Here is a 23,668-nt window from a genome sequence, read left to right on the forward strand (position 1 = left end):
CAATCCATGCTGGCATTTATGCTTCATTCGAGTCTCCTTTCATCCTTCCTAATCTAACTTGATCAGCACAAGCTCTATTCTCTTCTCCCTCTTATGTAAATCTAGCCTGCTCTTAGTACATCCATGCTACTTGCTTCAATCAATCCCTGTGCGCAAGTTCCACATTTTCATTACTCTCTGGGTACTCTCTTCATCACCTGATGTAGGAGCAATGATCCGAAAGCTCGTGATTCCAAACAAACCTGTTGGACTTAAACCTGGTGTTGAGAGACTCTCTCTCTCTGGGTAAAAACATTTCTATTAAATTCACTACTTGATTTTTTTGGTTACTATCTTATATTGATGGTCTCTAGCTTTGCTGTTCTCCACAAATGGAAACATGTACTGGGTCTACTTTATGAAAAGCATTCAGACTTCTGAAGATCTTTATAGGGTCACCATACATCATGGTAAATGATCACCTACTATATATCTAAGACTCACCTTTAAAATCTTCTCTTTGGGCCTGCATCTCTCGCTTATTTACTTTTGTTTCCGAACAACAGATGATGCTGTGGGAGCTCTTTGTGCTGTTTTCCACATAGGCAGTGCTGGTTCCTTTCTTGGAAGGGTGAGGATCACAGAGTTTTGCATTAATCTTAAAAAGCTCAAGGGCCTTTATGGCCGCTGCATTGTTATCCATACGGAGGAAACTTGGACAGGAAGCACAAAACTCATTCGTGCAGGCCTCATTTCCACAGCCCTCAGTTAACTGGTGGTAGTAGCGTTCTATTAGATGCTTTGCAGCTGCTCGCTTCCTGTGGCAAACATTCAAAATAGTAGGCAGAGGGATTAGTACAGCCTTCAAATACCAAGCTCAGTGCAGTACGAGCGCGGCAATGTTTCATTTAAACGACTTGCACAATATATTGTTGAGGCGGAATGTTCAACTCTGCTCTTCCCCATTGCACTTGCGCTACCTGCAGACCTTTTCTAATCAGGCTCTTGTGTGAAACAAAAACTGGAGAGGAAGAACAGAATGGAAGCTCCTCTTCCCAAGAGTAGACAAAAATTGATTTAGCACCCTTTTACACTAAGTAGATTTGCAATTACTTTACAATACAATGCCTTAGAAGAACTAATTCATTAGTAGAGCTTAATTTGTGTGTACAATGACAATGTGTACCAGCAGAGACTTGTTGTGGAAAGTAGAATTTAAATGAAATATTACAATGCCTCGATTTGTCCTAGTTCCCGCTTTCCTCACTTGTTGAGAGATTGAGGTTTTTAAATGAAACATTGCACAGACACACATGGGGGATCCCATCCGGTTTCATTCTTGGGGATCAAAGGCACAGAAAGACAATGATTCCCCAAGCCATGCACTGGTGATTATAACTTTGTATTGGGTAGTGTCAAAAACATTCCTTTAAAAGCACCTCCAAAGGTCAGATCAGCTGAAACAATTTCTTAATGAGGTTAAGTGTGGCATTATTTTGTTCTCACATCCTCAGAACTTCACGTGTAAATCCCACTTACTGCAAGTGTATACAATGTCACATACTCACGCATGCATCGACAAAACCTACAAGAATTTACAAATGCAGGAGACACAGAACTCAAAATGCTGATTAAATAGGAACACAATGACAAACCTAAGGTGAGCAACATGTTGCTTAAAATTTTGAAGAGCTTGATTTGAAAAGGGAGAAGGAAAATGTCTGAAGGTGTTGTGTTTTTATAGGGACAAAGCTGATCCACTAGACAAATGTGCATAGAATGCGCAAACGTCCTTCATCCATGTTTTTCTACCACTAGAAGGAGAAATTACTGTATAAAGAAAATTATTGGCAAGTACCTATTCAACTCACTTTTAGCCTTTCAGAAACAAATCAGCCTACAATCTTTACTCTGGCCCAACCTTCAGACAATTTGTCCATACCAGAAATTAAATATTAAGCCTAGTAAGGGATTTATGACAGAAATTCCCAGGCATTTTGGATAGTTTGGCTATTCTCTGTTTCCTCTTTCTTTTAAATTGGCCAGAGAGCTTTTAACAGGCACAATTTTTTCATGACAATGTGCTTTCTTCAGAACAAAAATTAAACTGGTCAAGTGACACAAAAAGCAATTTCAAATTCCCCCCCCCCCCCAAAAAATCACACATTCATCCTTTATGCTTCCCATTCATTAATTTCAGCGACTTAAAACTTTTAATTAGTGTGATGATACCGTGCTATTTTGATATATTTTGTGCAATGTGTGTTTGCTTTAGTAGATTGTTTTGTTACAAGAGTCCAATTTGTCTGGTAAACATGCAGCAGATGCTAAGAGTGCAGGCTAATAATCTATTTTAGTTAGGGATGTGTTTCCTTGCAGAGTTAATGAACCTTTTATTTATTTAGGTTCTCCTGGGATTTCAAACTAGGTATACAGACTCATATGGTTAATGGCAGGAGCTCAGCTTGCAATGAATACTGTTTCAGTTTCATTTTTTAAAACAAAAGAGCGACTGCCTGGGGAAAGCAGAGTCTGTCTCTCTCCGAAAAAACGTCAAGAGCTCCAAGGTTGGTAACATAAGTCACAGCAAATATGCCTGTGTTTTGTTAACTAATTTTAAAGAGGGGGTTTAAGTCTGTAAGAGGAATATTGCTTGAATTGGAACTCAGCGATAGGTTAGCTGTTCAGACTTGTATCTTGCCATGCTTAAATATTGTTCAATTGTTAAAGGTTAAGTCAATTCGTTAGACTGTTAAATAAGATTTGTTTTATTTGCAAAAAAATACCCTACCATTTCAAATATTTGATAATGTATGCTGTTTTTGCCCCTATCCATGCTGCGAATGTTAAATCACCCATGCAAATTAGCTTCAGCAGCAACATTGAGTTCAACCACAATCTGCAACCTCATGGTCCAATATATCCCCCACTCTACTATTACCATAAAGCTAAGGATCAACCCTAGCTCAATAAAGAGTGCAGGAGGACGTGTCATGAGCAGCACCAGGCTTATCTAAAAATGAGGTGCCAACCTGATGAAGTTACAGCACAGGCCATATTCAAATTCACATCTGGAGATTCAAGATGGATCCTGAGGGACACAATGCACAAATCTCTGGAGAAGGGAGGGGAAAAAAATGTACCCAACGCTGCCCTCATCCTGATGGCCACCTTTGTGTGCGGCTACATCAAGCTATGCTTGGCTTCTCTGCATGCAAACACCAATGCCACTCCTTACTGAGGTTCTCTCTGTCCCTGGTGTTGCGAAGGATGGGTCTGGCCACATTGTCACAGAACATTTCAAGTAGTTGGACTGTACCGTATCACCTGTCCATCATGCAGAAATTCATTCAAAAAACATTTTTGACCACAGGCGATGAAGCAGTGGTCTGTGCGTAATGTCCAAAGCCCTGAGGGAAAAAGAGATGGTGGATCCTGTCAGATGGATTCTCTGTGCTCTATGGGCAGGGATGCACACTGAGGCAAACATCAACTGCTGCTGGAGGGTTATCAAATCAGTGGAAAATGCTCTTTGGTCTGCCCGAAACCTGTTAATCTTCCTGTGCAAAGACTTGTCCTCCACTGAGTGTTGCAGACTGGCACAGTCCAAGGTCCAGGACTACATGCTGAGGGATGTACTCAATCTTGGGGCAGCTACCGCCAAGGCACAATAGGGAAAGGCCAATGTAGACCGAAGGGCTATTAACCAGAAAAAGCTCACGGACTTTTTATAATTTCTAACTGTGTGTAACTCTATTAAAGTACCACAAAGTGCAATTTGACCAATACACATAGCTTCATAAGAACTTAGGACTTGTATTGAAATATATGTAACTTGCTTCGACTGAACACAGCATAAATTTTGATCGGAGGGAAAATGTAAATATCATTGCATTCTACTTTTGTAATGATCAGAACTGTTTCTGTAATGTTTTTCAGATTGAAATAAAAAAAGCGATCCCACAACTTTTGTAGTTTCTTGCGGTCTTAGGCAGAGCAGGAGTCCGTACCAAGCTGTGATACAACCAGAAAGAATGCTTTCTATGGTGCATCTATCTATGGTGGAGAGAGCTGTAGCTGACATGCCGAATTTCCTTAATCTTCTGAGTAAGTACAAAGAACAAAGAAAATTACAGCACAGGAACAGGCCCTTCAGCCTCCAAGCCTGCACCGACCATGTTGCCCGACTGAACCAAAACCCCTACCCTTCCGGGGACCATATCCCTCTATTCCCATCCTACAAAATTGTACCCAACTATAATTAGAGGCGTTGGTGGGCTTTCTTAACTATAGCATTGGCATGGGGGGACCAGGACAGGTTGTTGATCTGGATACCTAAAAACTTGGAGCTCTCGACCATTTCTACTTCGTCCCCGTTGATGTAGGCAGGGGCATGTTCTCCACCATGTGCTTCCTGAAGTAGATGACAATCTCCTTCGTTTTGTTGACATGAAGCATCTGCACAATCCTCAGCCAGAAGTGGTGAGAAGATGATCCATTTCGACCTCCGAGGTCCCCAACAATCACACATGTTGGAATAAATGGGCCCTTTTCTGATTTTTACCCCAGTCCAACACCGGCATCTCCACATCCTTTTTCTGATGGCAGGATGCAACATGGGGCGCACCACAGGGATCAGTACTGGGGCTTTAACTTTTTACAATTAGATAAATAACTCGAATGAATGGACCAACAGTTGCAAAATATGTAGAAGAATAAATTGCATAGAGGACATAAGGAGGCTACAAAGGGACATGTGAAATGGTCCATTTTGGCAGGAAGAATAAAAATTAAGCATATTATCCAAATGGTGAGAGACTGCAGAGCTCAGATTCAGATGGATCTGAGTGACCTCGTGCATCAATCAAAAGGCTTGTATGCAGGTACAACAATTAGGAATGTTAATAGAATGGTACGGTTTATTGTGAGGGGAATAGAATACAAAGTAGAGGTTGTGCTTCAGTTTTAACAAGGAATTGATATACCGCATCTGGAGTACTGTGTACAGTATTTGTAGCTGTTTTAAGGAAGGATGCAATGTGTTAGAAACAGCTCAGAATAGGTCTACTGGACCAATACCTGGAACAGGCGGGTTGTCTTTTGAGGCAAGGTTGGACAGGTTATGCCCGTACCTTCAGGAGTTCAGAAGAGTAAGAATTATTCGATTGAAACCTTTAAGATCCTGAAGGTTCTTAACAGGGTAGATGTGGAGAGGATATTTCCTCTTGTGTGAGAATCTAGAAGCAGAGATTACCTTTTTAAAATGAAGGGTCACTCATTTAAGAGATGGAGAATTTTTTTCCTCATAGGGTCAGAAGTCTTTGGAACTCTTCCTCAAAAAGTGATGGAAGCAAAGTTTTACAAATATTCAAAGACAAGAGCGAGATTTTTGATTTCAAAGGGAATGGAAGGTTATTGGGAAAGGCAGGACTGTAGGGTTGAGGTTACACTGAGATCAGTCATGATCTAATTGAATGGCAGTGCAGGCTCGAAGAGCTGAGTGGCTTACTCTTGCATTGTATGTGGGGGGGGAGAGAGAGAGAGAGAGAGAGAGAGACTCTCCACCGATTGGAGTCATATTTAGCACGAAGGAAGTTGGTTGGAGGTCAATCATCTCAGTGCCCAGAGATCACGGCAGGGGTTCCTCGGTGTGGAGTCCTAGCCCCAACCACCTTCAGCTGCTACATTATGACCTTCCTTGCATCACGTGGGGCTATTCACTGACGATTGCACAATGTTCAGCACCATTTGTGACTCCTCAAATACTGAAGCAGTCCAGGTTCATGTACAGCAAGGCCTGCACAAGATTTAGGCTTGGGTTGAGAAGGAGCAATTCGTCAGGCAATGACCATCTTCAACAAGAATCTAACCATCTCCCCATAACATTTAATGACATTACTATCATTGGGAGAATCTGAACGGGAAAAGGGGCTGGGAATTCTGCACAGAGTAACTCACCTCCTGACTCCGCAAAGACTGTCCACAATCTACATGGTACAAGCCAGGAGTGTGATGAAATACAATCCACTCACATGAATGAGTGCAGCTCCAACAACACTCAAGAAGCTCGACACCATCCAGGACAAACCAGGCTGTTTGACCGTCACCCCGTCCAACACCTTCAACATCCATTCCTTCCTCTACCGATACAGAGTGGCAGTGGTGTGCGTCATCCACAAGATACAATGCAAAAATTTACCAAGGCTTTTCTGAAAGCACCTTTGAAATCTGTGACCGCTAACACGTAGAATGACAAGGGCAGCAGATGCATGGGATCACCATTACCCGAAAGTTCCCTCTCAAGCCACACACCATTCTTACTTGGAAACATGTTGCGGTTCTTTTACTGTCACTGGGTCAAGATCCTGGAACTCTCTCCCTAACAGCATTGTGGGTGTACCTACACAACATGGAGTGCAGGGGTTCAAGTAGGCAGCTCACCATCATCTTCTCAAGGGCACTTGGGGATAGCAATATATGCTGGCCTAGCCAGCTACCCCCATAAGCAATAAAAGGAATTTTAAAATTGCACCAATTAGGTAACATGCAAATAATTTAATCACAAATCCTGGGGGGGGGGGTTGACTAATCTCAGGGCAGCATTGGAAGGAACAAACCAACTTGCTGAGATTCCACCTAGGTTGTGTGCTCTAGCTTTTGGCTAATCAAACACCATGTTCCTTTGATCGTTTGCAACAGGTAAAGTACAGATCATGCTCAACCAGCCTGTGCTTGCAAAACCCAAAACAGAACATTTACCATTCAATGCGATTCCACAATTGGGCAGCACTAATAAACCCAACAGCTACACTGAGCAGCATTTTAAAATAATTAGTCAAGTTCATAGCATGCCATATTTATACTTGCTAGAAGCAACACATTCATACACAGGGACCTGTTTTCTGCAAAAGGAATCAAGCCATACACCCTTTTGGAATTGCCTGGGAACCTAGATTGCTGTTATTTCATCATGGCAAAGCCTTGGCCAGAATTGACTTGCCAACCAATCAGCGCCCTTTATAATGTAGCATAAATTGCTGAGTGCTTGAAATTTGGCATTCTTGCATTTGTCCTGATAAGTGCAAGATGAAAAACTTTGGCAGCATGTCTCCCTTTTCAGCAATTTTCAAGTTCTCGACTGGCAAGTGACCGTTTGTCATTATGTTCCTAATTATAAGTATGAAAATCTCTTCTAAACCGGATGATGGATTTAGCTTACAATATAATTAATAAAAATGAAGATTACTCACATTCGGCTTGCTGTGTGGTTTTTTGCTAAAGGTTCTCCCTGTTCACTGCAATTAAAAGAAACAATGTCACTGCTGGACGAGCACATGCTGAGAACGACCGTCATCCACAGGCAAGTTGCTTTGTCAAAGAATAGATCAGTTTCGAGAATAATACATGACAGTTATGTCAATTTAAAATCAATGGTCAGAGTTCAGAATACTTAATATCTATAATCACTGGAAACAGATTAAAATGTAGACACCCAAATACACTGCTAAAAACAAATATCTCAGGTTCAAAATGGATTCATGTTGTCTACATAATTTAAAGCGAGCACCAGCTAGAAAATATAACCCATTACTCATCATCACCTTTCCTACGCGTTTGTGAAGCAATAAGTTGATAAATTCAGCTGAATAGTGAAGAAAAAAATAATAACGAAAGTGGTCGTTGGCTCCTCCAACATTTAGCAACGCTGTTCCACTTGTGTTACTGCACTGGAGCCAAAGGCAGGCTGGTGTCAGGGGCAATAGTTCAGTCTGATTAAGTGCAGAACTACATTTGATATTGTTCACGTATCAGGAATTTAGTATTACAGTTAAATAGAACAAAAAAAAGTACTTGAAAATGAATAAATGCAATAGACAAGTTGAAAATTCAAAATCATATTTTATTCCCTGGTCACAAATTCACAAGGAAGTAGACTCTCGTGGGAAGATGAACTCAGCTGCAAATTCATACCGTTTCAAATATAAACCCAGTGACTGGGACCTGCTTAATGCTACAATTATTTTTGTATAACTATACAATTGGATTGCAATGGGAAGTGAAACCCAGATCATTCTAAATTCTAGTGAATGCACTGCACTACCATTGGAACATCCAACTACAGAACTGCACTGTTCCAGGTACGGAATGATCCATCCTAAACATCACGGAAGTATAATCTGAAAAATCTAAATCACATCAATTTAATTGGTCAACTGGAAAGATTTTGAATTGATGACTGGAAAAGTGGATCTCTTTGCCAAGGTATTTGTATATGGTTTATCAGAAGCCGAATAGCACCTGTCCCCTCCTATAAAAAGGTGACGGAACTATATTTTATTCTGTAAGATACTAAGAATGGTTCTACTGGCAACTGTACCAAGAATTTTTAACTAAACACTAGTGGAGATAAAACCAGGAATGACAGTTTTATCCTTGCCACAACATGATGATTTTGTTTTCAGTGGAAAGTTCAGACCTTGGGGTTGGTAAGAGACTCCAAATTCTATGGCAATCACTTATTAGACTATCAGACTATTCAAAAATGTGAGTGAACTTGTGATAGATGAAAAAAATGGTGATTGTTACTTCCATCTATTTAATCTGAAGATGTGCAGCATGAATACAAGGAGGGTTTGGAAGAGGCAATTTACCGAAAAGCAAACTGGTCAAACTTGAGGCACAAATGTAGATCACAATTTGCACTCATCATGCAGCATATTTTATACCATTTAAGAAAAATGCGTTCAGACTCCAAACCATTATCGAAGGATTTTTCTGGAGCAACGACATGCCAACGTGCTAAAACCAAGGTGTGCTGTGCTCCAATTCCTGTCATTCCACAAATTCTTGATCAGGTTATCGGAAGACAGAACTTGTGCAAAGCGTTTTTACAATCATAAAAGACCTACAAAAATCAGGACTTTTATGTAGCTCAAAGTAATGAGTGCAGGCTGAGCTCCGTCTACCCAAGTAGATGAGGTGACTTGACTTATGCTTATGATATTGGCACAAATTCCTTCGCTTCTTTTGAAGTCATTTTTGCTTCACTTTGCAAATATTTCTTCTGTGCTGTCTTCATCGAATGGAAAGGGGTCAAAAAAATCCAATTAATTGCCTCTATCTGTACAATTTAATCGCTATATTTAATCCACCCAAACTTTCCGCAGCTGGCAAGCCAAACAATTAATCCTCCAGTATAAAGTTTTCCCCAGAAGACAACCATAAGGCAACTTCTGAACATGCACACTACACAGGTGTCTCATTAATGGTCCTGGTAGCACAAGAGCTGTCATCAAAATGGCAATTAGGTTAAATCCTAGAGCATCTTGTAGCGTAACACAATGTTAAAATGTGACGTCCAGTGTCACACAGCACATTCTTGCACTGAATGAATGAAATTACCAATTATTTTCATTTAGAAGTTTGTAACTTTACATGGCTTTAACAAAGGTAACGTGGTATATTGCAGCATATTAAATGAAATGGGTATTAACAGAGCTATTTATAGATCTTTTACAAAACAAATACATATTTGACTCCTCCACCCTGTCTGACCTTGCTATATTTCACTCTATCCTAGCTCTCCAACTGGTCCCAGGCCCAGCTGTCCTGTCCTAACTACGTAGTGTCACAACTGTGTATCATGTTATCCCAGATCGACTATATATCATGTTGTCCTAGGTCTTTGCCTTTGCCAAGTGTTACCACAGCCTCTGATCCCCTTCTCCCTTCAATCAATGGTAACAGCAAAAGGGCATCGACTGCTGACTGGGAGTGCACGTCGTGGTAGTGCAACAGGTTTACTTAGATAATAAGAAACAGAAATACAAGACGCAAAAATTGCAGAGCTATTGATGGATATTTCTAATTGTTAAAAGAGATGAAACTAAAGTAGGAAAAAATACGACAATAGTTCATCTGTAGTGCACAATAGGAACAGCATTTCTACAGTGCCTTTAATGTAAAAAAATGTCCTAGGGTACTTCCTAAGCATTAGAAAAATAGATCAGTGATTAAAAGCATGTCAGCCATGATTGCATGCTCAAGTTTCTGGAATGGAGCTAGACTGCATAACATTTAGACTCAGATGTAAATACTAACCACGGAGCCAAAGTACACACCTAAACAGAAATTGATTATTGATATTCTGCCACAGAAAAACTCTTGTCCAGAGCATGCCTGAGCTGCATTACTATTTTGTAATATTCCAACTAAATATCTGTACAATTGCAATTTCTTAATGCCACTTAAATATAAAAAGTTCAGCAGAAACTTGTTCAGAGCGCCTGTAGGAAAAGATTGACATCAAACAAATCATTCTACTCAGCCGCCTGCAATTCCTGCATCGGGTTCAATGACTATAGGCAGAGGATTTGTTTGGTTCCGTCATCTATCTTCAGTATTAAGGTCTATTTAAATAAATGAATTCCACACAGCTTTGATCCACAGAAATTCTTTGAATTTCTATTTACCGTAGATTGGGGTACACAAGTTAACCATTGAAGCCTCCTTGAATCCTTCTAAAAACTGATTAATGCACAGCTTCCTGAACACCAGTGTGGGTGATTGCCATTTTGAAACAATCCCCCCCCCCCCCAGGTAATCAATACTGTGGCACTGTTCACTGAATTGTATAAATCACAATCAAAGCATTTTAAAACCAAATTCATTGCCTTTGGCATCCAACGTAAATTCGTTGAGTCGCTTTGGTTATAGTGTCATCAACAATCTCACTGTAGACCAGGTGTGGCCCTTTCATTTTCAGGATTATCCCGCAACAAAACATGTTCCTCTCCATTCACTGACTTGGATATTTTGAATTTTTTCACAGATCTGACGACACTTTGGGAACACGAACAGCACCCCAGGATTTGATAATAGACACAAAACATCTCACAGGGCAACATGCATATTTTCACTCGAGGGTTTTTCTCTCCATTCAACGTGAACATAATCCTTAAAGTGGCTTGCTCAGGCATTCATCCAAAGCTTGGACTATGGATGTTAGATCTCCCTTTTTAATTACAATGTGGGTATTATTTCTTTGCAGGCAATTCTTAATTTCAGTTATATGACATCTGAACATGTCCAGTTGTTGCATCACTAATGGAGGCCACCAGGACAGCTTTTCCATGCATTACCGATGCACAGTACAAGGCGAGTGGGCCATTTGGTTCATCGAGTCCAGTCCGCTATTCAATTAGATCAGGGCTGATCTACCTGAACGCTACTTTCCCACTCGATCCCATTGGTATCCAGCAATCTACCAATCTCTGTCTTGAACATGTTCAATGATTGAGTTGCCATTGCCCCAGAGGTAGAGAATTTAATACCACTCCACCCTCATCCATCCAACGTTTGTCATGGCTATGCACAAAAACTTCTGTAGGGAATTTGATGGTCAGCACACTTGTTTGAAAATGACCACAGGTTTTAATTTTTTGTCAGCTATGGAGGCGAATATCACTGTGAATCTGGTCTTCCCATGTACTACTGTTTCCACTAGAACTGCTTTTGAACCTTTTCACTAGAGTTTGCTGCTGGGCATATTGAAACTCAAGGGTGCGTCAGTCATGTCACTGTGTTTAATTGGTATGCGTTTTGGTGGTCTAATAATGAATTGCTGGAAGTTAGTAATTTTGGCAATCCGAGCAAGCTTAATCTTCTGCTGCAATACTGGGCTCTTTCGGTCCATAAAGTGGCTGCGCCAACTTGCTACTGATCTGAAACTTCTGCTGGACTTGATCTGATTTGTGCCACTTTAATTGCGTATATACACGTTGCATTCCTGGTAACGATGTAACCATTCTGACAATTATATGAGGGCCCAATTCCGATACATGTTTTTCCTGAAAAGGCCAGAACAGGTCCCCGTTCTGATGGTGCACTTAGCTGGCAATCTTCTACAGAGCGAATTCCTCCTCCTTCCAATCTAGCATCAATTTTGCACAAACACGGAATTCCCTTGCTGCAGCAGTTATTTGACGAGTTAACAAATGTTATGACATTTAGCTTGAAAGCCACTTTGTATTTCATTTGTTTTGCTGGAGAACCCATTTCTATTCATTACCCCCGTGCCGTGCGCAGTCTACTTTGTGTGGGTGTGATTTTTGCCGCTGAAAATATTGGGTCACTTTAGATGCCAGGATGACATAACTTGTGACGTACGGTACACTGTGTACAATTTATATACAAAATATGACAATCAAATGAAAGATGCAAAATGCAAGCTACTACTCATTATAATGGACAGATTTACAAGCTTAAAGAAATTTGGGCGCTCTCTCAGGAGGTAGCGTACCCTGCAGCAAATATGCTTCTGCCCCAAGTCTACTAGTGCTCTCAGTTGTAGCAGTGGGGATTTTAGGCACCCATTTTCATTTTGTTCCATGCCTGCTTACAACTGAATTGAGACTGCCCTTACAGGACCTTCATAAGCATGAGAAGGCTTTCATTCCTTCTTGGTTATATCTGAACCCAGTCCCCAAGAGGTGCAAGACTTGTGTTTAATGAATACATCCAGCATATCTCAGTGAACTGACGATTCCAGAATTCCAAGTTGAATCAATTAACAGGATTAGATTGCATACCAATACTTCCCAGTGATAAGCTTGAAACACAAGCTTGGATCCTGCAGTCAGTGGTGAATAAAACTGCTCACAAAGATTTAGCAATATGTGTGGCATGGATTTCACGTTGATTGAAGGAAATCTCCAGGCATGCAGCACTGATGTCATCAAGTAGGGCAAGCAAAACTCACACTGAAGTATTCTCTCAGACAGCAAACCAGAGGTCAAACGCACTGATCACCCTTTACCTTTTATGAATTTTACAAACAGAGATAAAGATTGCAACATACAGTTTACACTTTAAAATAGTTTTTATATTAAACTATAGAATCATAACAGAAAAGAATTGTTACATAAAAAAATAAAGTTAGTCTTATAGGCACAGTAATTATGACTTAAGACAATTAAAAAACCCAGTTATGTCTCACTAAGATGGCATAAACTGCTTCATGGTTCTGTTAACAGAGATATTACACTGCAAAAAGGGAAAGTTCTTGCCAATTCAGTGATTTCTAAAGATTTGTCACGTAACTGCACACCGAGGAGCAGAGAATTACCAATAGCAATTTCTGCATCATATTTACATGCCCTTGTAGATGCCATGTCGGTTCCAGTTGCAATTATGAACATTGACAGTTGTGCTGTGGTTCCAGCCACAGAATCCCATTTAATATTAACCATTTACCAATTTCCAAAGCTACAACAACTCTCAAACCATTGCAAAATGAGTTAAGAATTGGAATTTATGGTTTGGATGTATTACTTCTTGAACCAGTTCAATTGACATATCAAAGTCTCCCATCTAAATAAAAAAGGTGGATTTGGCAACTTGCAGCTGCAGTTCCTACACATTACAGTGTTGTTGTTTAGACAATGGACAGTTTTTTCCTCCCAACATTAGGGAATGTTCATACAGACTAACAAAAGTCAAAATTGCAGGTAGTAACCAAGCTTGGGTCTCTCGCGGCCAGAACTAAATGGTAGCCCCAACAGCAGTCAGTCAACCCTTAGTATCTGCAAACTTTTGCCCTCGGAGCTGGGACATAAATTATGGTTCCGTCACAAAATCTGTCCCCTGCAGCACAAGGAGCAGAAGAATTGTGGAAAAATCAGGACAAATACAGGTGGCTTTTGCAGTAAATCTTAAATTACTAGAAAAGTCTTTGACTCGGATTCTTGCACTTAGAAAGGAAAACAACAATTGGATCACCCTGAAGATTTGAAAGCTCTATGAAACTAAAAGCTTACGACCAACAAAATTCAACAAGCAATTGGTGCAAAGCTGTCTCACAAACAGCATTGAAATAAATGACCAATGAATTGGTTTCTCTTGTAGGTTAAAGCATAAATGTTGGCTGGGAGAAAGTTCTTGCTTTTCTTTGAAATTATTACCAAAGGATTGTTCTCAGCCACTTGAGGCAAAACCTTGATTTGATATCTCATTTCAAAATCATCTTCCAGTAAGTGTCAGCATAGTCTATGTCTGGGAATCGGGCTTAAAATCACAACTTACTCAGAAGAGTATGCTACCAGTAGGTCAAGCTCGATTAAAAAAGTATATTATGAAAGCTGATTGGAAATGGCATTTCTATTCCTGATTCTCAAGTCTCTTCTGTAAGTTTCAGTTCAGTCACTGTCATTCCCAAAATTGCCAACTTTCCTGATCCGCTGTTGCTCTCTACAGGTCAAACTGCTCTTGCTCCTATAAATTGAGGAACCCAAGATCTTTCTCCTGTTTCTAATGGAGGTAACTGGTACTGGTGGCTAACTGCATCTTGGTTGCCAGCATGAAGTTTCCTGATTTGCTTCTGGTTGCTACAGCCTTTACTTCACTTTCTGCTCTTCCTCATCGGGTACAATTTATAGTTTAGATGTGATGTGGAGATGCCGGCGTTGGACTGGGGTGGGCACAGAAAGAAGTCTCAACACCAGGTTAAAGTCCAACAGGTTTATCTGGTATCACGAGCTTTTGGAGCACTGCTCTTTCATCAGGTGAGTGGCCAGTCACCTGATGAAGGTGCAGCACTCCGAAAGCTCGTGATACCAAATAAACCTGTTGGACTTTAACCTGGTGTTGAGACTTCTTTCTATAGTTTAGATGTGCTGGTTAGGTGCATTGGCAATGCTAAATTCTCCCTCAGTGTACCCGAACAGGCGGCGGAGTGTGGCGGCTAAGGAATTTTCAGTAACTTCATTGCCATGTTAATGTAAGCCTACTTGTGACACTAATAAATAAACAAACTTAGGCGCTATTCTGCAAACTTACAATTTTTGGTAAAACTAAAAATGCTGCTCACTTTAATGTGAATTTTACGCGATTGCATTGTAATGTGTGGCATAATCTACACTCGTTAGCTGCAGAATTTGATTTCAGTCCATCACAGAAATTATATTTTGAAGCATCACAAAATACAAGGGAATCCAGTTTATTTTATAACACTCGGGATGGGGGTAACAATGCAGAAACATACAAGCTTTAAGAGGGATCTTACCAGCCATGTTCAAATCATCAAAAATGTCAATAAAAAAGATACAGGTTAAATTTCTTCTGATTTTCCCTACCTTGATTGGCTTTTAGCTAACGAACACTTAACTATTTTGGAAACATATGGAAACAAGTTTAAGGAAGCTAAGCTTACAATTAAGGCAAGATGCACAAAGTGCCCAAGTTTAATGACTTGCTATTTATGTTAACGCGTGCTCCACTTCATATCGTAGAACTGCCCTTACTTGAAGCAATATATGCTGGGGCTTCTTGTACTGAAGTTCTCTGTCTAATAACTGTGGATCAGCTATCAGTGTGCCAGTAGCAATACGGGAGCTGCCCAAAAGTATCAACTGAAACTGAAACAAAAGTGAAAATGCTGGAAGACTCAGCAGGTCAGGCATGCATCTGTGGAGAGAACACACCAGTTAATGCTGCAACTTTTATAAACCCATATTATTTACATTTAGCAATGGGAAAGATTGTTTAATAGCAAAAGCATTTAAATTCAACACACAGAAGCATGCTGTTTCAGGACATGACATGAGGACCGCTGCTGTTTCTTTTAGTTTAAAAATAATTTCCTTTGCCCTCTTCAGATTGCCTCAATATCCCCAGTAAGGAATTGGAAGTTAGGCTGGGCAACTCCATGGTTCACTACTATTCGGTTAGTAGTGACTTGCTTGGCAATTCCATTTGTGCATGTCCCACTTTTGCATCGATTATGTTTCTCTTGCCCATAACATCTCTCCTCATCAAGATGAACCAAATTATGTTGCAACAGATGAAGGGCTCATTTTCTCTATTCGGTAGCAAGGCATTGAAAGCTGCAGTTCAATTCAAAAGTCTTGGATTTAGAACCCAAGTAGAATTCAGCTGGTCCACGAATTCCAACAGAACGCCAATTATGAAAGTTACTAATAGATCTCCTCTGGAGAGGCTCCCATGCAGAATGGAACACTGATGTTTAAGCTGCTAACCCAGCCTGTGTGTTCAAAACCATTGCTATAACTTGGATTAACAGAAACCCAATGATGTCAGAAGGCAGTTGTAACTGCCTATAAATTTCAGAATCAATGCATAAGAAATTCACTAGTAACTCCACCACATACAAGCACAAAGAATTGCAAAAAACTGGGGAATTGCATTAAAGTGACATTTCATCTGAAGATGCAAGCCATTTATCACCTTAACCCCTTTTTGCCCTACTATAAGTATCAATTTTGAGGAACTGTGTCACACCATCAATTCATTCTCTCTCTCTCTCTCTCTCTCTCTCTCCCCCCCCCCCCCCCCACTCCAATTTGCAAGTTCACCTCCAAGTCACTCCCCACCCTGATTTGGAAACAATCATTCTGACTTCACTGTAGCAGTGTCAGAAAAACTGCAACTCCCTTCCTAACAGCAGAGTGGGTGCACTCACACCACAAGAACTTTAGTAGTTGATGGAAACGGCTCATCACCACCTTCTCAAGAGGAATTAGGGTTAGAAACAAATGCTAGTTTTGCTGGATAACATAAATCTCAAATCTAAAACAAAGACGATGACGCAAGATCAAGTTATAATGATAGTTTCAGAGTTGATCAATGGAAGTGAAATTGAGCTATACTAGTTCAATGTGAGTAGTCCAATAGAAATAATTCCTTTGACAAATATTGTACTAGCAAATCTAGGTGTTGGTAGTACGTGGAGAAAAATTTGATACTAGGCAGAAAAGCAATATTGTGGGAAGTATTTCCTAGACAATAGGACCAACCAGATGGACTAAATTTGAATTTTCTGATAGCGTACATTTGCACGTTCCTACCAAGACCAATGTTTTGATAGTTTGCTCAGATTAAAATCAAATGCTGCTCAGAAGCAAGACTCATTAGGGACATTTCAATACTGTAGCCATGGTCTGTGAAAAAGACACAACATAAGTCTTGTCACCACACATCCCCCCCATTAGAAGCTCATGATAACAATTTGCCAAGAAGAGTGCAAATGGGGGATACCAGTTACCAAACCAAGATCATCATTGAAAATAAAATCACAAAACAGATGATAGACAGGATTTTCCAGTAATGCCCGTCCCAAGACTGGAAATTCCCACCCGAGATCAATGGACCTTTAAATGATCTGTCAAATTTTCTGTCTTGCCCGCAAAAATTTCCCAATGGGTGGGACTGGAAAATTTACCCCTATGTATATATGGACAGCACAGTGGTTATCACTGCTACCTCACAGCGCCAAGGACCCAGGTTCAATTCAGGCCTTGGGTAACTGTCTTGGAGATTGCATGTTCTCCCAGTGTTTGTGTGGGTTTCCTCTGGATGCTCCGGTTTCCTTGAGCAGTCCAAAGATGTGCCAGTTAGGTGGACTGGCCATGCTAAATTGCCCTTTAGTGTCCCAAGATGTGTGGCGGTTACGGGGATAGAGCCAGGGGGCGGGGGGGGCTGGATAAGATACTCTGTCAATGTGCTGATTGGCCTCCTTCTGTACTGTAGGGATTCTATATGTGGAATGACTGGTCACAGGCTGTAAATTCCCACCTTGCTTTTTCGCTTTGCCAGTTTTCTCACCTCCAATTCTGGAGGCATCAACTTCTTTACATAGTTCTACGGACACTTTTGAATAGCTCGGCCAAGTGTCTGTAAACATTGCTAATGCCTCAACTGTGAATGTCAGTGGTGCCAAGCATCGAAACTGAACCTAATGTCGTCGTATCTTGACAACTGTGTCTAGTAGTGTTTACTGGATAATTACCAATGAGCTGATTTCTATTTTACTAACCCATTGATTCTGAAATGAACTGAAGGATCCCAACCACTTCCCTAACAACAGAGATTGACCAAACTCAGCACAGACTAGGGCTCAGATACAGAACGTTTTTGGTGTGCGTAGCTCAGCTACACATGGGATAAACTCAAAGTCATCAAGGGAACATCCAATCCAGAAATCTGAAGAACATTCAGTTTGAGTAGCTAACAAACATGCAACTGTCAAGACAGTCAATACTCAAAAAGGCTAATCTGTACTGATTAATTTCAGATACATCATTGCAGAATCCTTTAAGTTGGATCTCTAGAAAGAGTTTAAAATCTAGCAGGTATAGTTTCGGTGCAATCTAGAATGTACACTTGAAATTGCACAGGTCACGCTTACAGTTCAGAAAATAAAATGCATCCTAATCATTACAAACGCAAAATCTACCAAACACACATGATTGAGCAGCGTAATAGAACCAATTTTTGTCCTTTTAAAAAATACTCTGATTTTTTAAAAAATCCCAACTTGATGCAGCTTTAGTAATCTAACTGAAAATGGATTTATCACCAAAACTAGCAATTTTAGAGAGTTCAGACTTCTACTTGAGTAACCCAACTAAAAAAAAAAATCACAGAGTGACTTACAGCTATACAAATCATTTAATGGAAAGATTGGTGCCTACAAACCAGTTCCTGTCTGTTAGTGCCTGTGTACCCAAGAAACCGAGGGCAATTTGAAGGGCCTTCCACAGAATTGGTCAATTTTGACCTCGGGAGGTGGTCAAGTTTGGGAAGAGAGAGCAATAGCTCCTGATTTAGGAATACTGAACCTTCCACAAGCAAAACAGGTGGCCGAAAGCATGAGCACCAACGGTTTTTGGATGCAGAATATGTTTAAAATTTCACAATCCTTTATGCCAGTTCATCCAATTCTACATCCAGATTCCTGGGCAAACGAGTAGAAATTCTTTTTTAAAAAATAAGTTAATTTATTAGTCACAAGTAAGGCTTACATTAACACTGCAATGAAGTTACTGTGAAATTCCCCTAGTGCCTGTTCGGGTCAATGCACCTAACCAGCATATCTTTCAAGACTGTGGGAGGAAACTGGAGCACCTGGAGGAAACTCACGCAGACGCAGGGAGAATGTGCAAACACCACACAGAGTGACCCAAGCCAGGAATCGAACCCGGGTCCCTGGCGCTGTGAGGCAGCAATGCTAACCACTGTGCTACTATGCCACCCCTTCTACCCTTGAGAATCGTACTCCGGCTTTGAAACTGCATGTTCTCACACTAAGGGTGTTAAGTGGATTGTTTCAGTTCCATGAGCAGCATTCGTGATTAAGAACGGGCCTAATGCTGCTGGCATAGTGTTCCTAGAATGCTATTCTAGTGAGACTGAAGTCAGCTGCATATTGGAGTTCATTCCAAATTAGCGTTCATTCTACATTAACAATGAAAGAATATTCAATTGCTTCCAACTGAGGTTCTTGAATTCCGAGCTTTTATTTATCAAAAGTGGTTACATCTATTTCAATGCAGCCTTCTTCAAGGATGTTATTCATCCATACTTGACAATTAACTCAAATTTAACAAAATGAAGCAAAACTCTTCGCCCAAAGTGGCAGAAACTGTCAGTGTGCTAACCTATAAATAATTTTAAAATCTGTGGGTACATTTGAAACTTTACTAGAGAACAATGTAATAAATATGTTTATCAATGAAAAAGAATTGTACTAAAGCAGTTAAAAAAAATCAAGAGCCATGAGCAGAACGTTGTTTTTAGTGTACGCCCCATACATCACCTGAATACTTATTGCAATATTACTTTAAATGTTTAATAAAATTCACAAGACAATGCAATTCCCACAAGGTTTTTTCCCCCCAACCTTTTCTTCTCTTCAGCATCTCCCCAGTACTTTAAATATATCCTAGGTATAAGCCACATACGTTACTGAGTGTACACCGATCATTATTAAAATCCAATTTTGTATCCATGTGTACATTTTCTGGAGGGTCAATGGATAGGAATCAGTAACACTTTGTAACCTTCCCATACGACCCTACCACTATCCAGCAGGGCCAGTTTACAATATGGGACATTCTTGGTCTGCTGGGTGCTAAGCCAAGGAGGATAGAAACTTACATAACTTCACCATCTGGAGATCCGATCTGAGGTATTCTGGTCTTGTCTGTGCAAACGTGAGATCAGAACTCACTAGTCCAACTAAATGTGTCAACTCTACCGCGTTTACGACCTAAATATAGAATAATTCATAGCAAGTTATTTTTGAAGCAAACAGAATAACTATTATGGCCAATTCTGAGATAGATTTACTCGCTTGCAATAAATTACGCTGATAACACCCCTTGATCCATTACTGCTTCCAGATAAAGAAATTACTCCATTGCAGGGGAGAGATCCCTATGATGATTAGATTTTTCTACAAAGTGCACCAAGTCCAAATTTGAAATGACAAAACTCCAGAAGCAATTTCCACCACCAAGCACATGACGGCAGTTTCAGTGATGCAGGTCAATACTCATATTTGATTATTAAAATCCAACCAGCGTACCACTGCTCTCAATCAACTTTTATTAAAATTATTGATTTACTAAATCCTGTAGCTATCTGGGGCAATCCGATATTTAGAATGGCATTTAGACATCTGCAGCCTTTACAGGAACACAAGCACTTCTTCACAAGTTTGAGAGCTACAACTGATACTCCTGGAGAGGGGATATTGTACAGGGCCTAAAGTGCCAGGTTTAAACAGGCGGAACTGGATATATAATTTGTATTTTACACTACTGCAGTCACTGTCTAATCAAATCAATTAAAAAAGGGAAACTAATTTATGTGATATAAGCCTCCCAATTCATATTACAAGTGGTGATTCTGTGCGATGCAACATATTCAAAACTGGGAAATCTTTCAGCAACATTTTCAGCTGAGATCACGGAATAGTACGGCACGGGAGGCCATTCAGCCCATTGAGTCTGTGCCAGTTCTTTCAAAGAAAGATCCAGTTAACACCCTCGGCTGCGCTCCTTCTATATTTATTTTCTCCATGTATTTATCCAATTCTCTTGAGCACTAATTTGAGCATCGATGCAGCACAATCGGAGTGAATTCCAAATCCTAACTATTGAAAAGTTTTTCCTCTCATCATTTGTCTCTTTAGCCAATCAAGGTAAATCTTATCCGATTGATCCTTCAGACAACGGAAAGAGTTTCTATCTAAATCCATCAAAATTTCAACCACCATTCAGTCCTTTCGGGTTTTGTACTTGGAGAATAATCCCAGTTTCCCTGGAATTCTTCATCTCTGGAGCTATTCTAGTAAATCTCTTCTGTACCCTCTACAAAGCCTTCACATCCTTCTTAAAAGTATAGTACCTAGATTGGGAACAGTAGTCACAGTACAGGGTCAAACTTTTTAAAATATAGGTTTAGCAAAATTTCTTAGCTTCTGTACTCTTTGCCTCCACTCAAAGCTCATCGATAGCCAAGTGCTTTATAACTCACAGCTTTGCCAATTACACACAACTTGTTCAGTCATATTATGCATCCAACTCCACTTCTTGGCCCTATGCAATACCCAGACAGCAACATCAATCTCATATGTACCACAAATAATTCTATGCACAAATAGAGAATATCCTGAATTATTGGTGACATCATATTGGCGCATGCCTCCTCGTTTGACTTCTAAGTTTAAAAATGGCAAAACCATCCAGTAAGATTGCAACAACCAATTCAGCTGCAAGAATGTACTTTTTCTATCCATAAAAAATAGATTGGTAACAAACATTACATTTTGTATTGTGATATTTCCTCATTTCAAATTGAAACGAAGCACACTTACAAATGTCTAGCAGGGAGAGTAAAGTGCCGCAGATATTGAAATATAAACTGATGGAAATACTCTGCAGGTCAGGCAGCATCTGTGGAGAGCGAAACGGCATTAACACTTCTGGTCCATGAACTGCATTAGTTCTGACGAAGGATCACCAACCTCTGCTTCTCTCTGCAAAAATGCAGCCTGGAGTGTTGAGCATTTCCAATAATCCCCTTTCAATCGGAGCAAAAATAACCTTTTCTGCCAGCCCCCCAAAAAGCAAACTTCCTGGGAGCCTCTTCAGCTAGGAACCCGGTCATCAGCAGCCCAAGTTCTGATTCAGTTCAGCATTAAACCCAAATTGTTTTATTCTTCCCAGAAGTTCTCTTCAGCCAGGAACTCAGTCATCAGTTTTGATTCAGCATATAAATAGTGTTTAATTCTTTTTTCTCCCCGAAAGATCTCTTCAGTTAAGAACTGTCATCAGCAGCGTCAGTTCTCATCCAACACAGTATTAAACACAAATTGTTTTTTTCACCCCAAAAAAGTTCTCTTCAACTGCCTGAGTTTTGATGGCACAGCATTCAACACCATTTATCCCCCAAAAGTCCTTTTCAGCTAGAAACCCAGTCATCAGCTGCCTGAGTTCAGATCCAGCACAGCATTAAACACCCATTTTTTTTTCCCACCAAAAAAGTTAAAGTGCAGAGAAAACACACAATCATAAAAAAGTTATGAAGACAATAAATTACTCATTTTTTTAAAAAAAATCAATTAATTCAGAGATCACTATTTAAAAAGTGTATAAGCAGCAGGGTTGGGGAATAAGATGAATAGGTAAAGAGGGGGGTTTGAGAGGAGCAGAGCTAGACTAGGCCCTGGTCACCAGGGGAAGGGGGAGGGGAGCAGGGCCGAGCTGAGGAGTTGGGTTGTAAGTAGCACCGACCTTGCGTTCGCCTTTGGTGGCGCACACTCCGAGCTGGCCTCGGCGGAATTCATACGAGAGTGTGGGGAGTGGGGAAGGTCGCCTCTCAGGCTGGGTTTGCCTCCTGTCCAGGCCGGATGGGGAGTGTGTGTCTCCCCCCCGCCCCCCGCACCGAGCAGCCTCTCTCTCTCTCTGTCCGGCTTCACTCACTCACACCCACTTGACGGGGAGATTTTAATGTCGCTCCGGAGGAGTTGGAGAAGGCGGCGGTCGGGTTCTCTGAGTGTATGACTCTCTCTCTCGGTCTTCCCCCCACCCTAGCAGTGCAGCTGCCCCGGGCCTGGCTGCTGTCTCTGCCGCTGCTGTTGCAGCCGCCGCTGCTCCCGGCCTCCCCGCGCCGCCATCTTGATGTGAGGGCGAGCGATCCCGCTGCCGCTTCCCAGCCTGCCGCGTGCCGCGCATGGCAAGTGCCGCCGCTCCTCCTCCCGCCCACCCAGACAATCTTAAAGGGACCGCGCCTACCATCCTGAGCACAGCTCCCAAAGGCCTGCCTTCAACCACTGTCCCAAAGTCCTTGTGTTTGCACTTCAGTCCCACGCTCCTGATCTACGGACACCCTGGTGCGGAGTGGGGCGGGATGGCGGCCTCCTCGCGAACCTGCTCCTGGCGAAACGCGCCATTTACAGGTCCAGGCAGCGGGCGATCGAGGGGGCTGTCCATCCTGACTGTCTGCCCCTCTACCATGGCTACGTTCGCGGCCAGGTGTCCCTGGAGAGGGAGCATGCGGTGTCCACGGGCGCGGTTGACGCCTTCCGCACCCGTTGGGCACCGCAGGGGTTGGGGTGCATTATTGACCCTAATAATCACATTATAATTTGATGTTTTTATGTTTCCTTTGTACTTTGATTTTTGTTCGGGCTGTTCCCCCTCCTTTTGGGGAGCTGCCCCTTGTACTTTGTCCTGATTTAACTTAAGTTTGTTTATTTGGTTTTGACCTTAAAAGAGGCCAAAGTCCTTGTGCGTTTGTGTGTGTCTGTGAGTGTTTAAAGTTTATTTATTAGTGTCACAAGTTTACATTAACTCACCTGATGAAGGGGCAATGCTCCGAAAGCTCG

General features: G+C 41.1%; 2 protein-coding genes across 9 annotated transcripts in view; one reads left to right on the forward strand and one right to left on the reverse strand.

Annotated features, from left to right (window-relative positions):
* The window catches only part of LOC144499850 (uncharacterized), a 64,980-nt gene extending 63,406 nt beyond the window's left edge, over nt 1–1,574 (forward strand). Inside the window, exon 2 of the mRNA XM_078222411.1 lies at nt 1,494–1,574. The gene's annotated coding sequence lies outside the window, so the exon portion shown is untranslated. The remainder of the gene's footprint in view (nt 1–1,493) is intronic.
* The window catches only part of ube3a (ubiquitin protein ligase E3A), a 56,614-nt gene extending 33,603 nt beyond the window's left edge, over nt 1–23,011 (reverse strand). Inside the window, exons 1-6 of one of the 8 annotated variants that reach the window (XM_078222400.1) lie at nt 22,575–22,997; nt 19,933–20,044; nt 15,279–15,392; nt 12,740–12,796; nt 7,230–7,274; nt 484–797 (exon numbers count right to left, since the gene is read on the reverse strand). In XM_078222400.1, coding sequence (XP_078078526.1) covers nt 484–797; nt 7,230–7,231 — 316 coding nt within the window. In that variant the 5' untranslated portion in view covers nt 7,232–7,274; nt 12,740–12,796; nt 15,279–15,392; nt 19,933–20,044; nt 22,575–22,997. Of the gene's footprint in view, nt 1–483; nt 798–7,229; nt 7,275–12,739; nt 12,797–15,278; nt 15,393–19,932; nt 20,045–22,574 lie in introns of those variants that run through there. The other 7 variants (XM_078222405.1, XM_078222404.1, XM_078222399.1 and 4 more) reach the window with 7 other exon arrangements.
* Nucleotides 23,012–23,668: the final 657 nt, after the last annotated feature.

The sequence above is a fragment of the Mustelus asterias genome, chromosome 10, assembly GCF_964213995.1.
Source record: "Mustelus asterias chromosome 10, sMusAst1.hap1.1, whole genome shotgun sequence".
In the NCBI taxonomy this organism is placed as follows: Eukaryota; Metazoa; Chordata; class Chondrichthyes; order Carcharhiniformes; family Triakidae; genus Mustelus; species Mustelus asterias.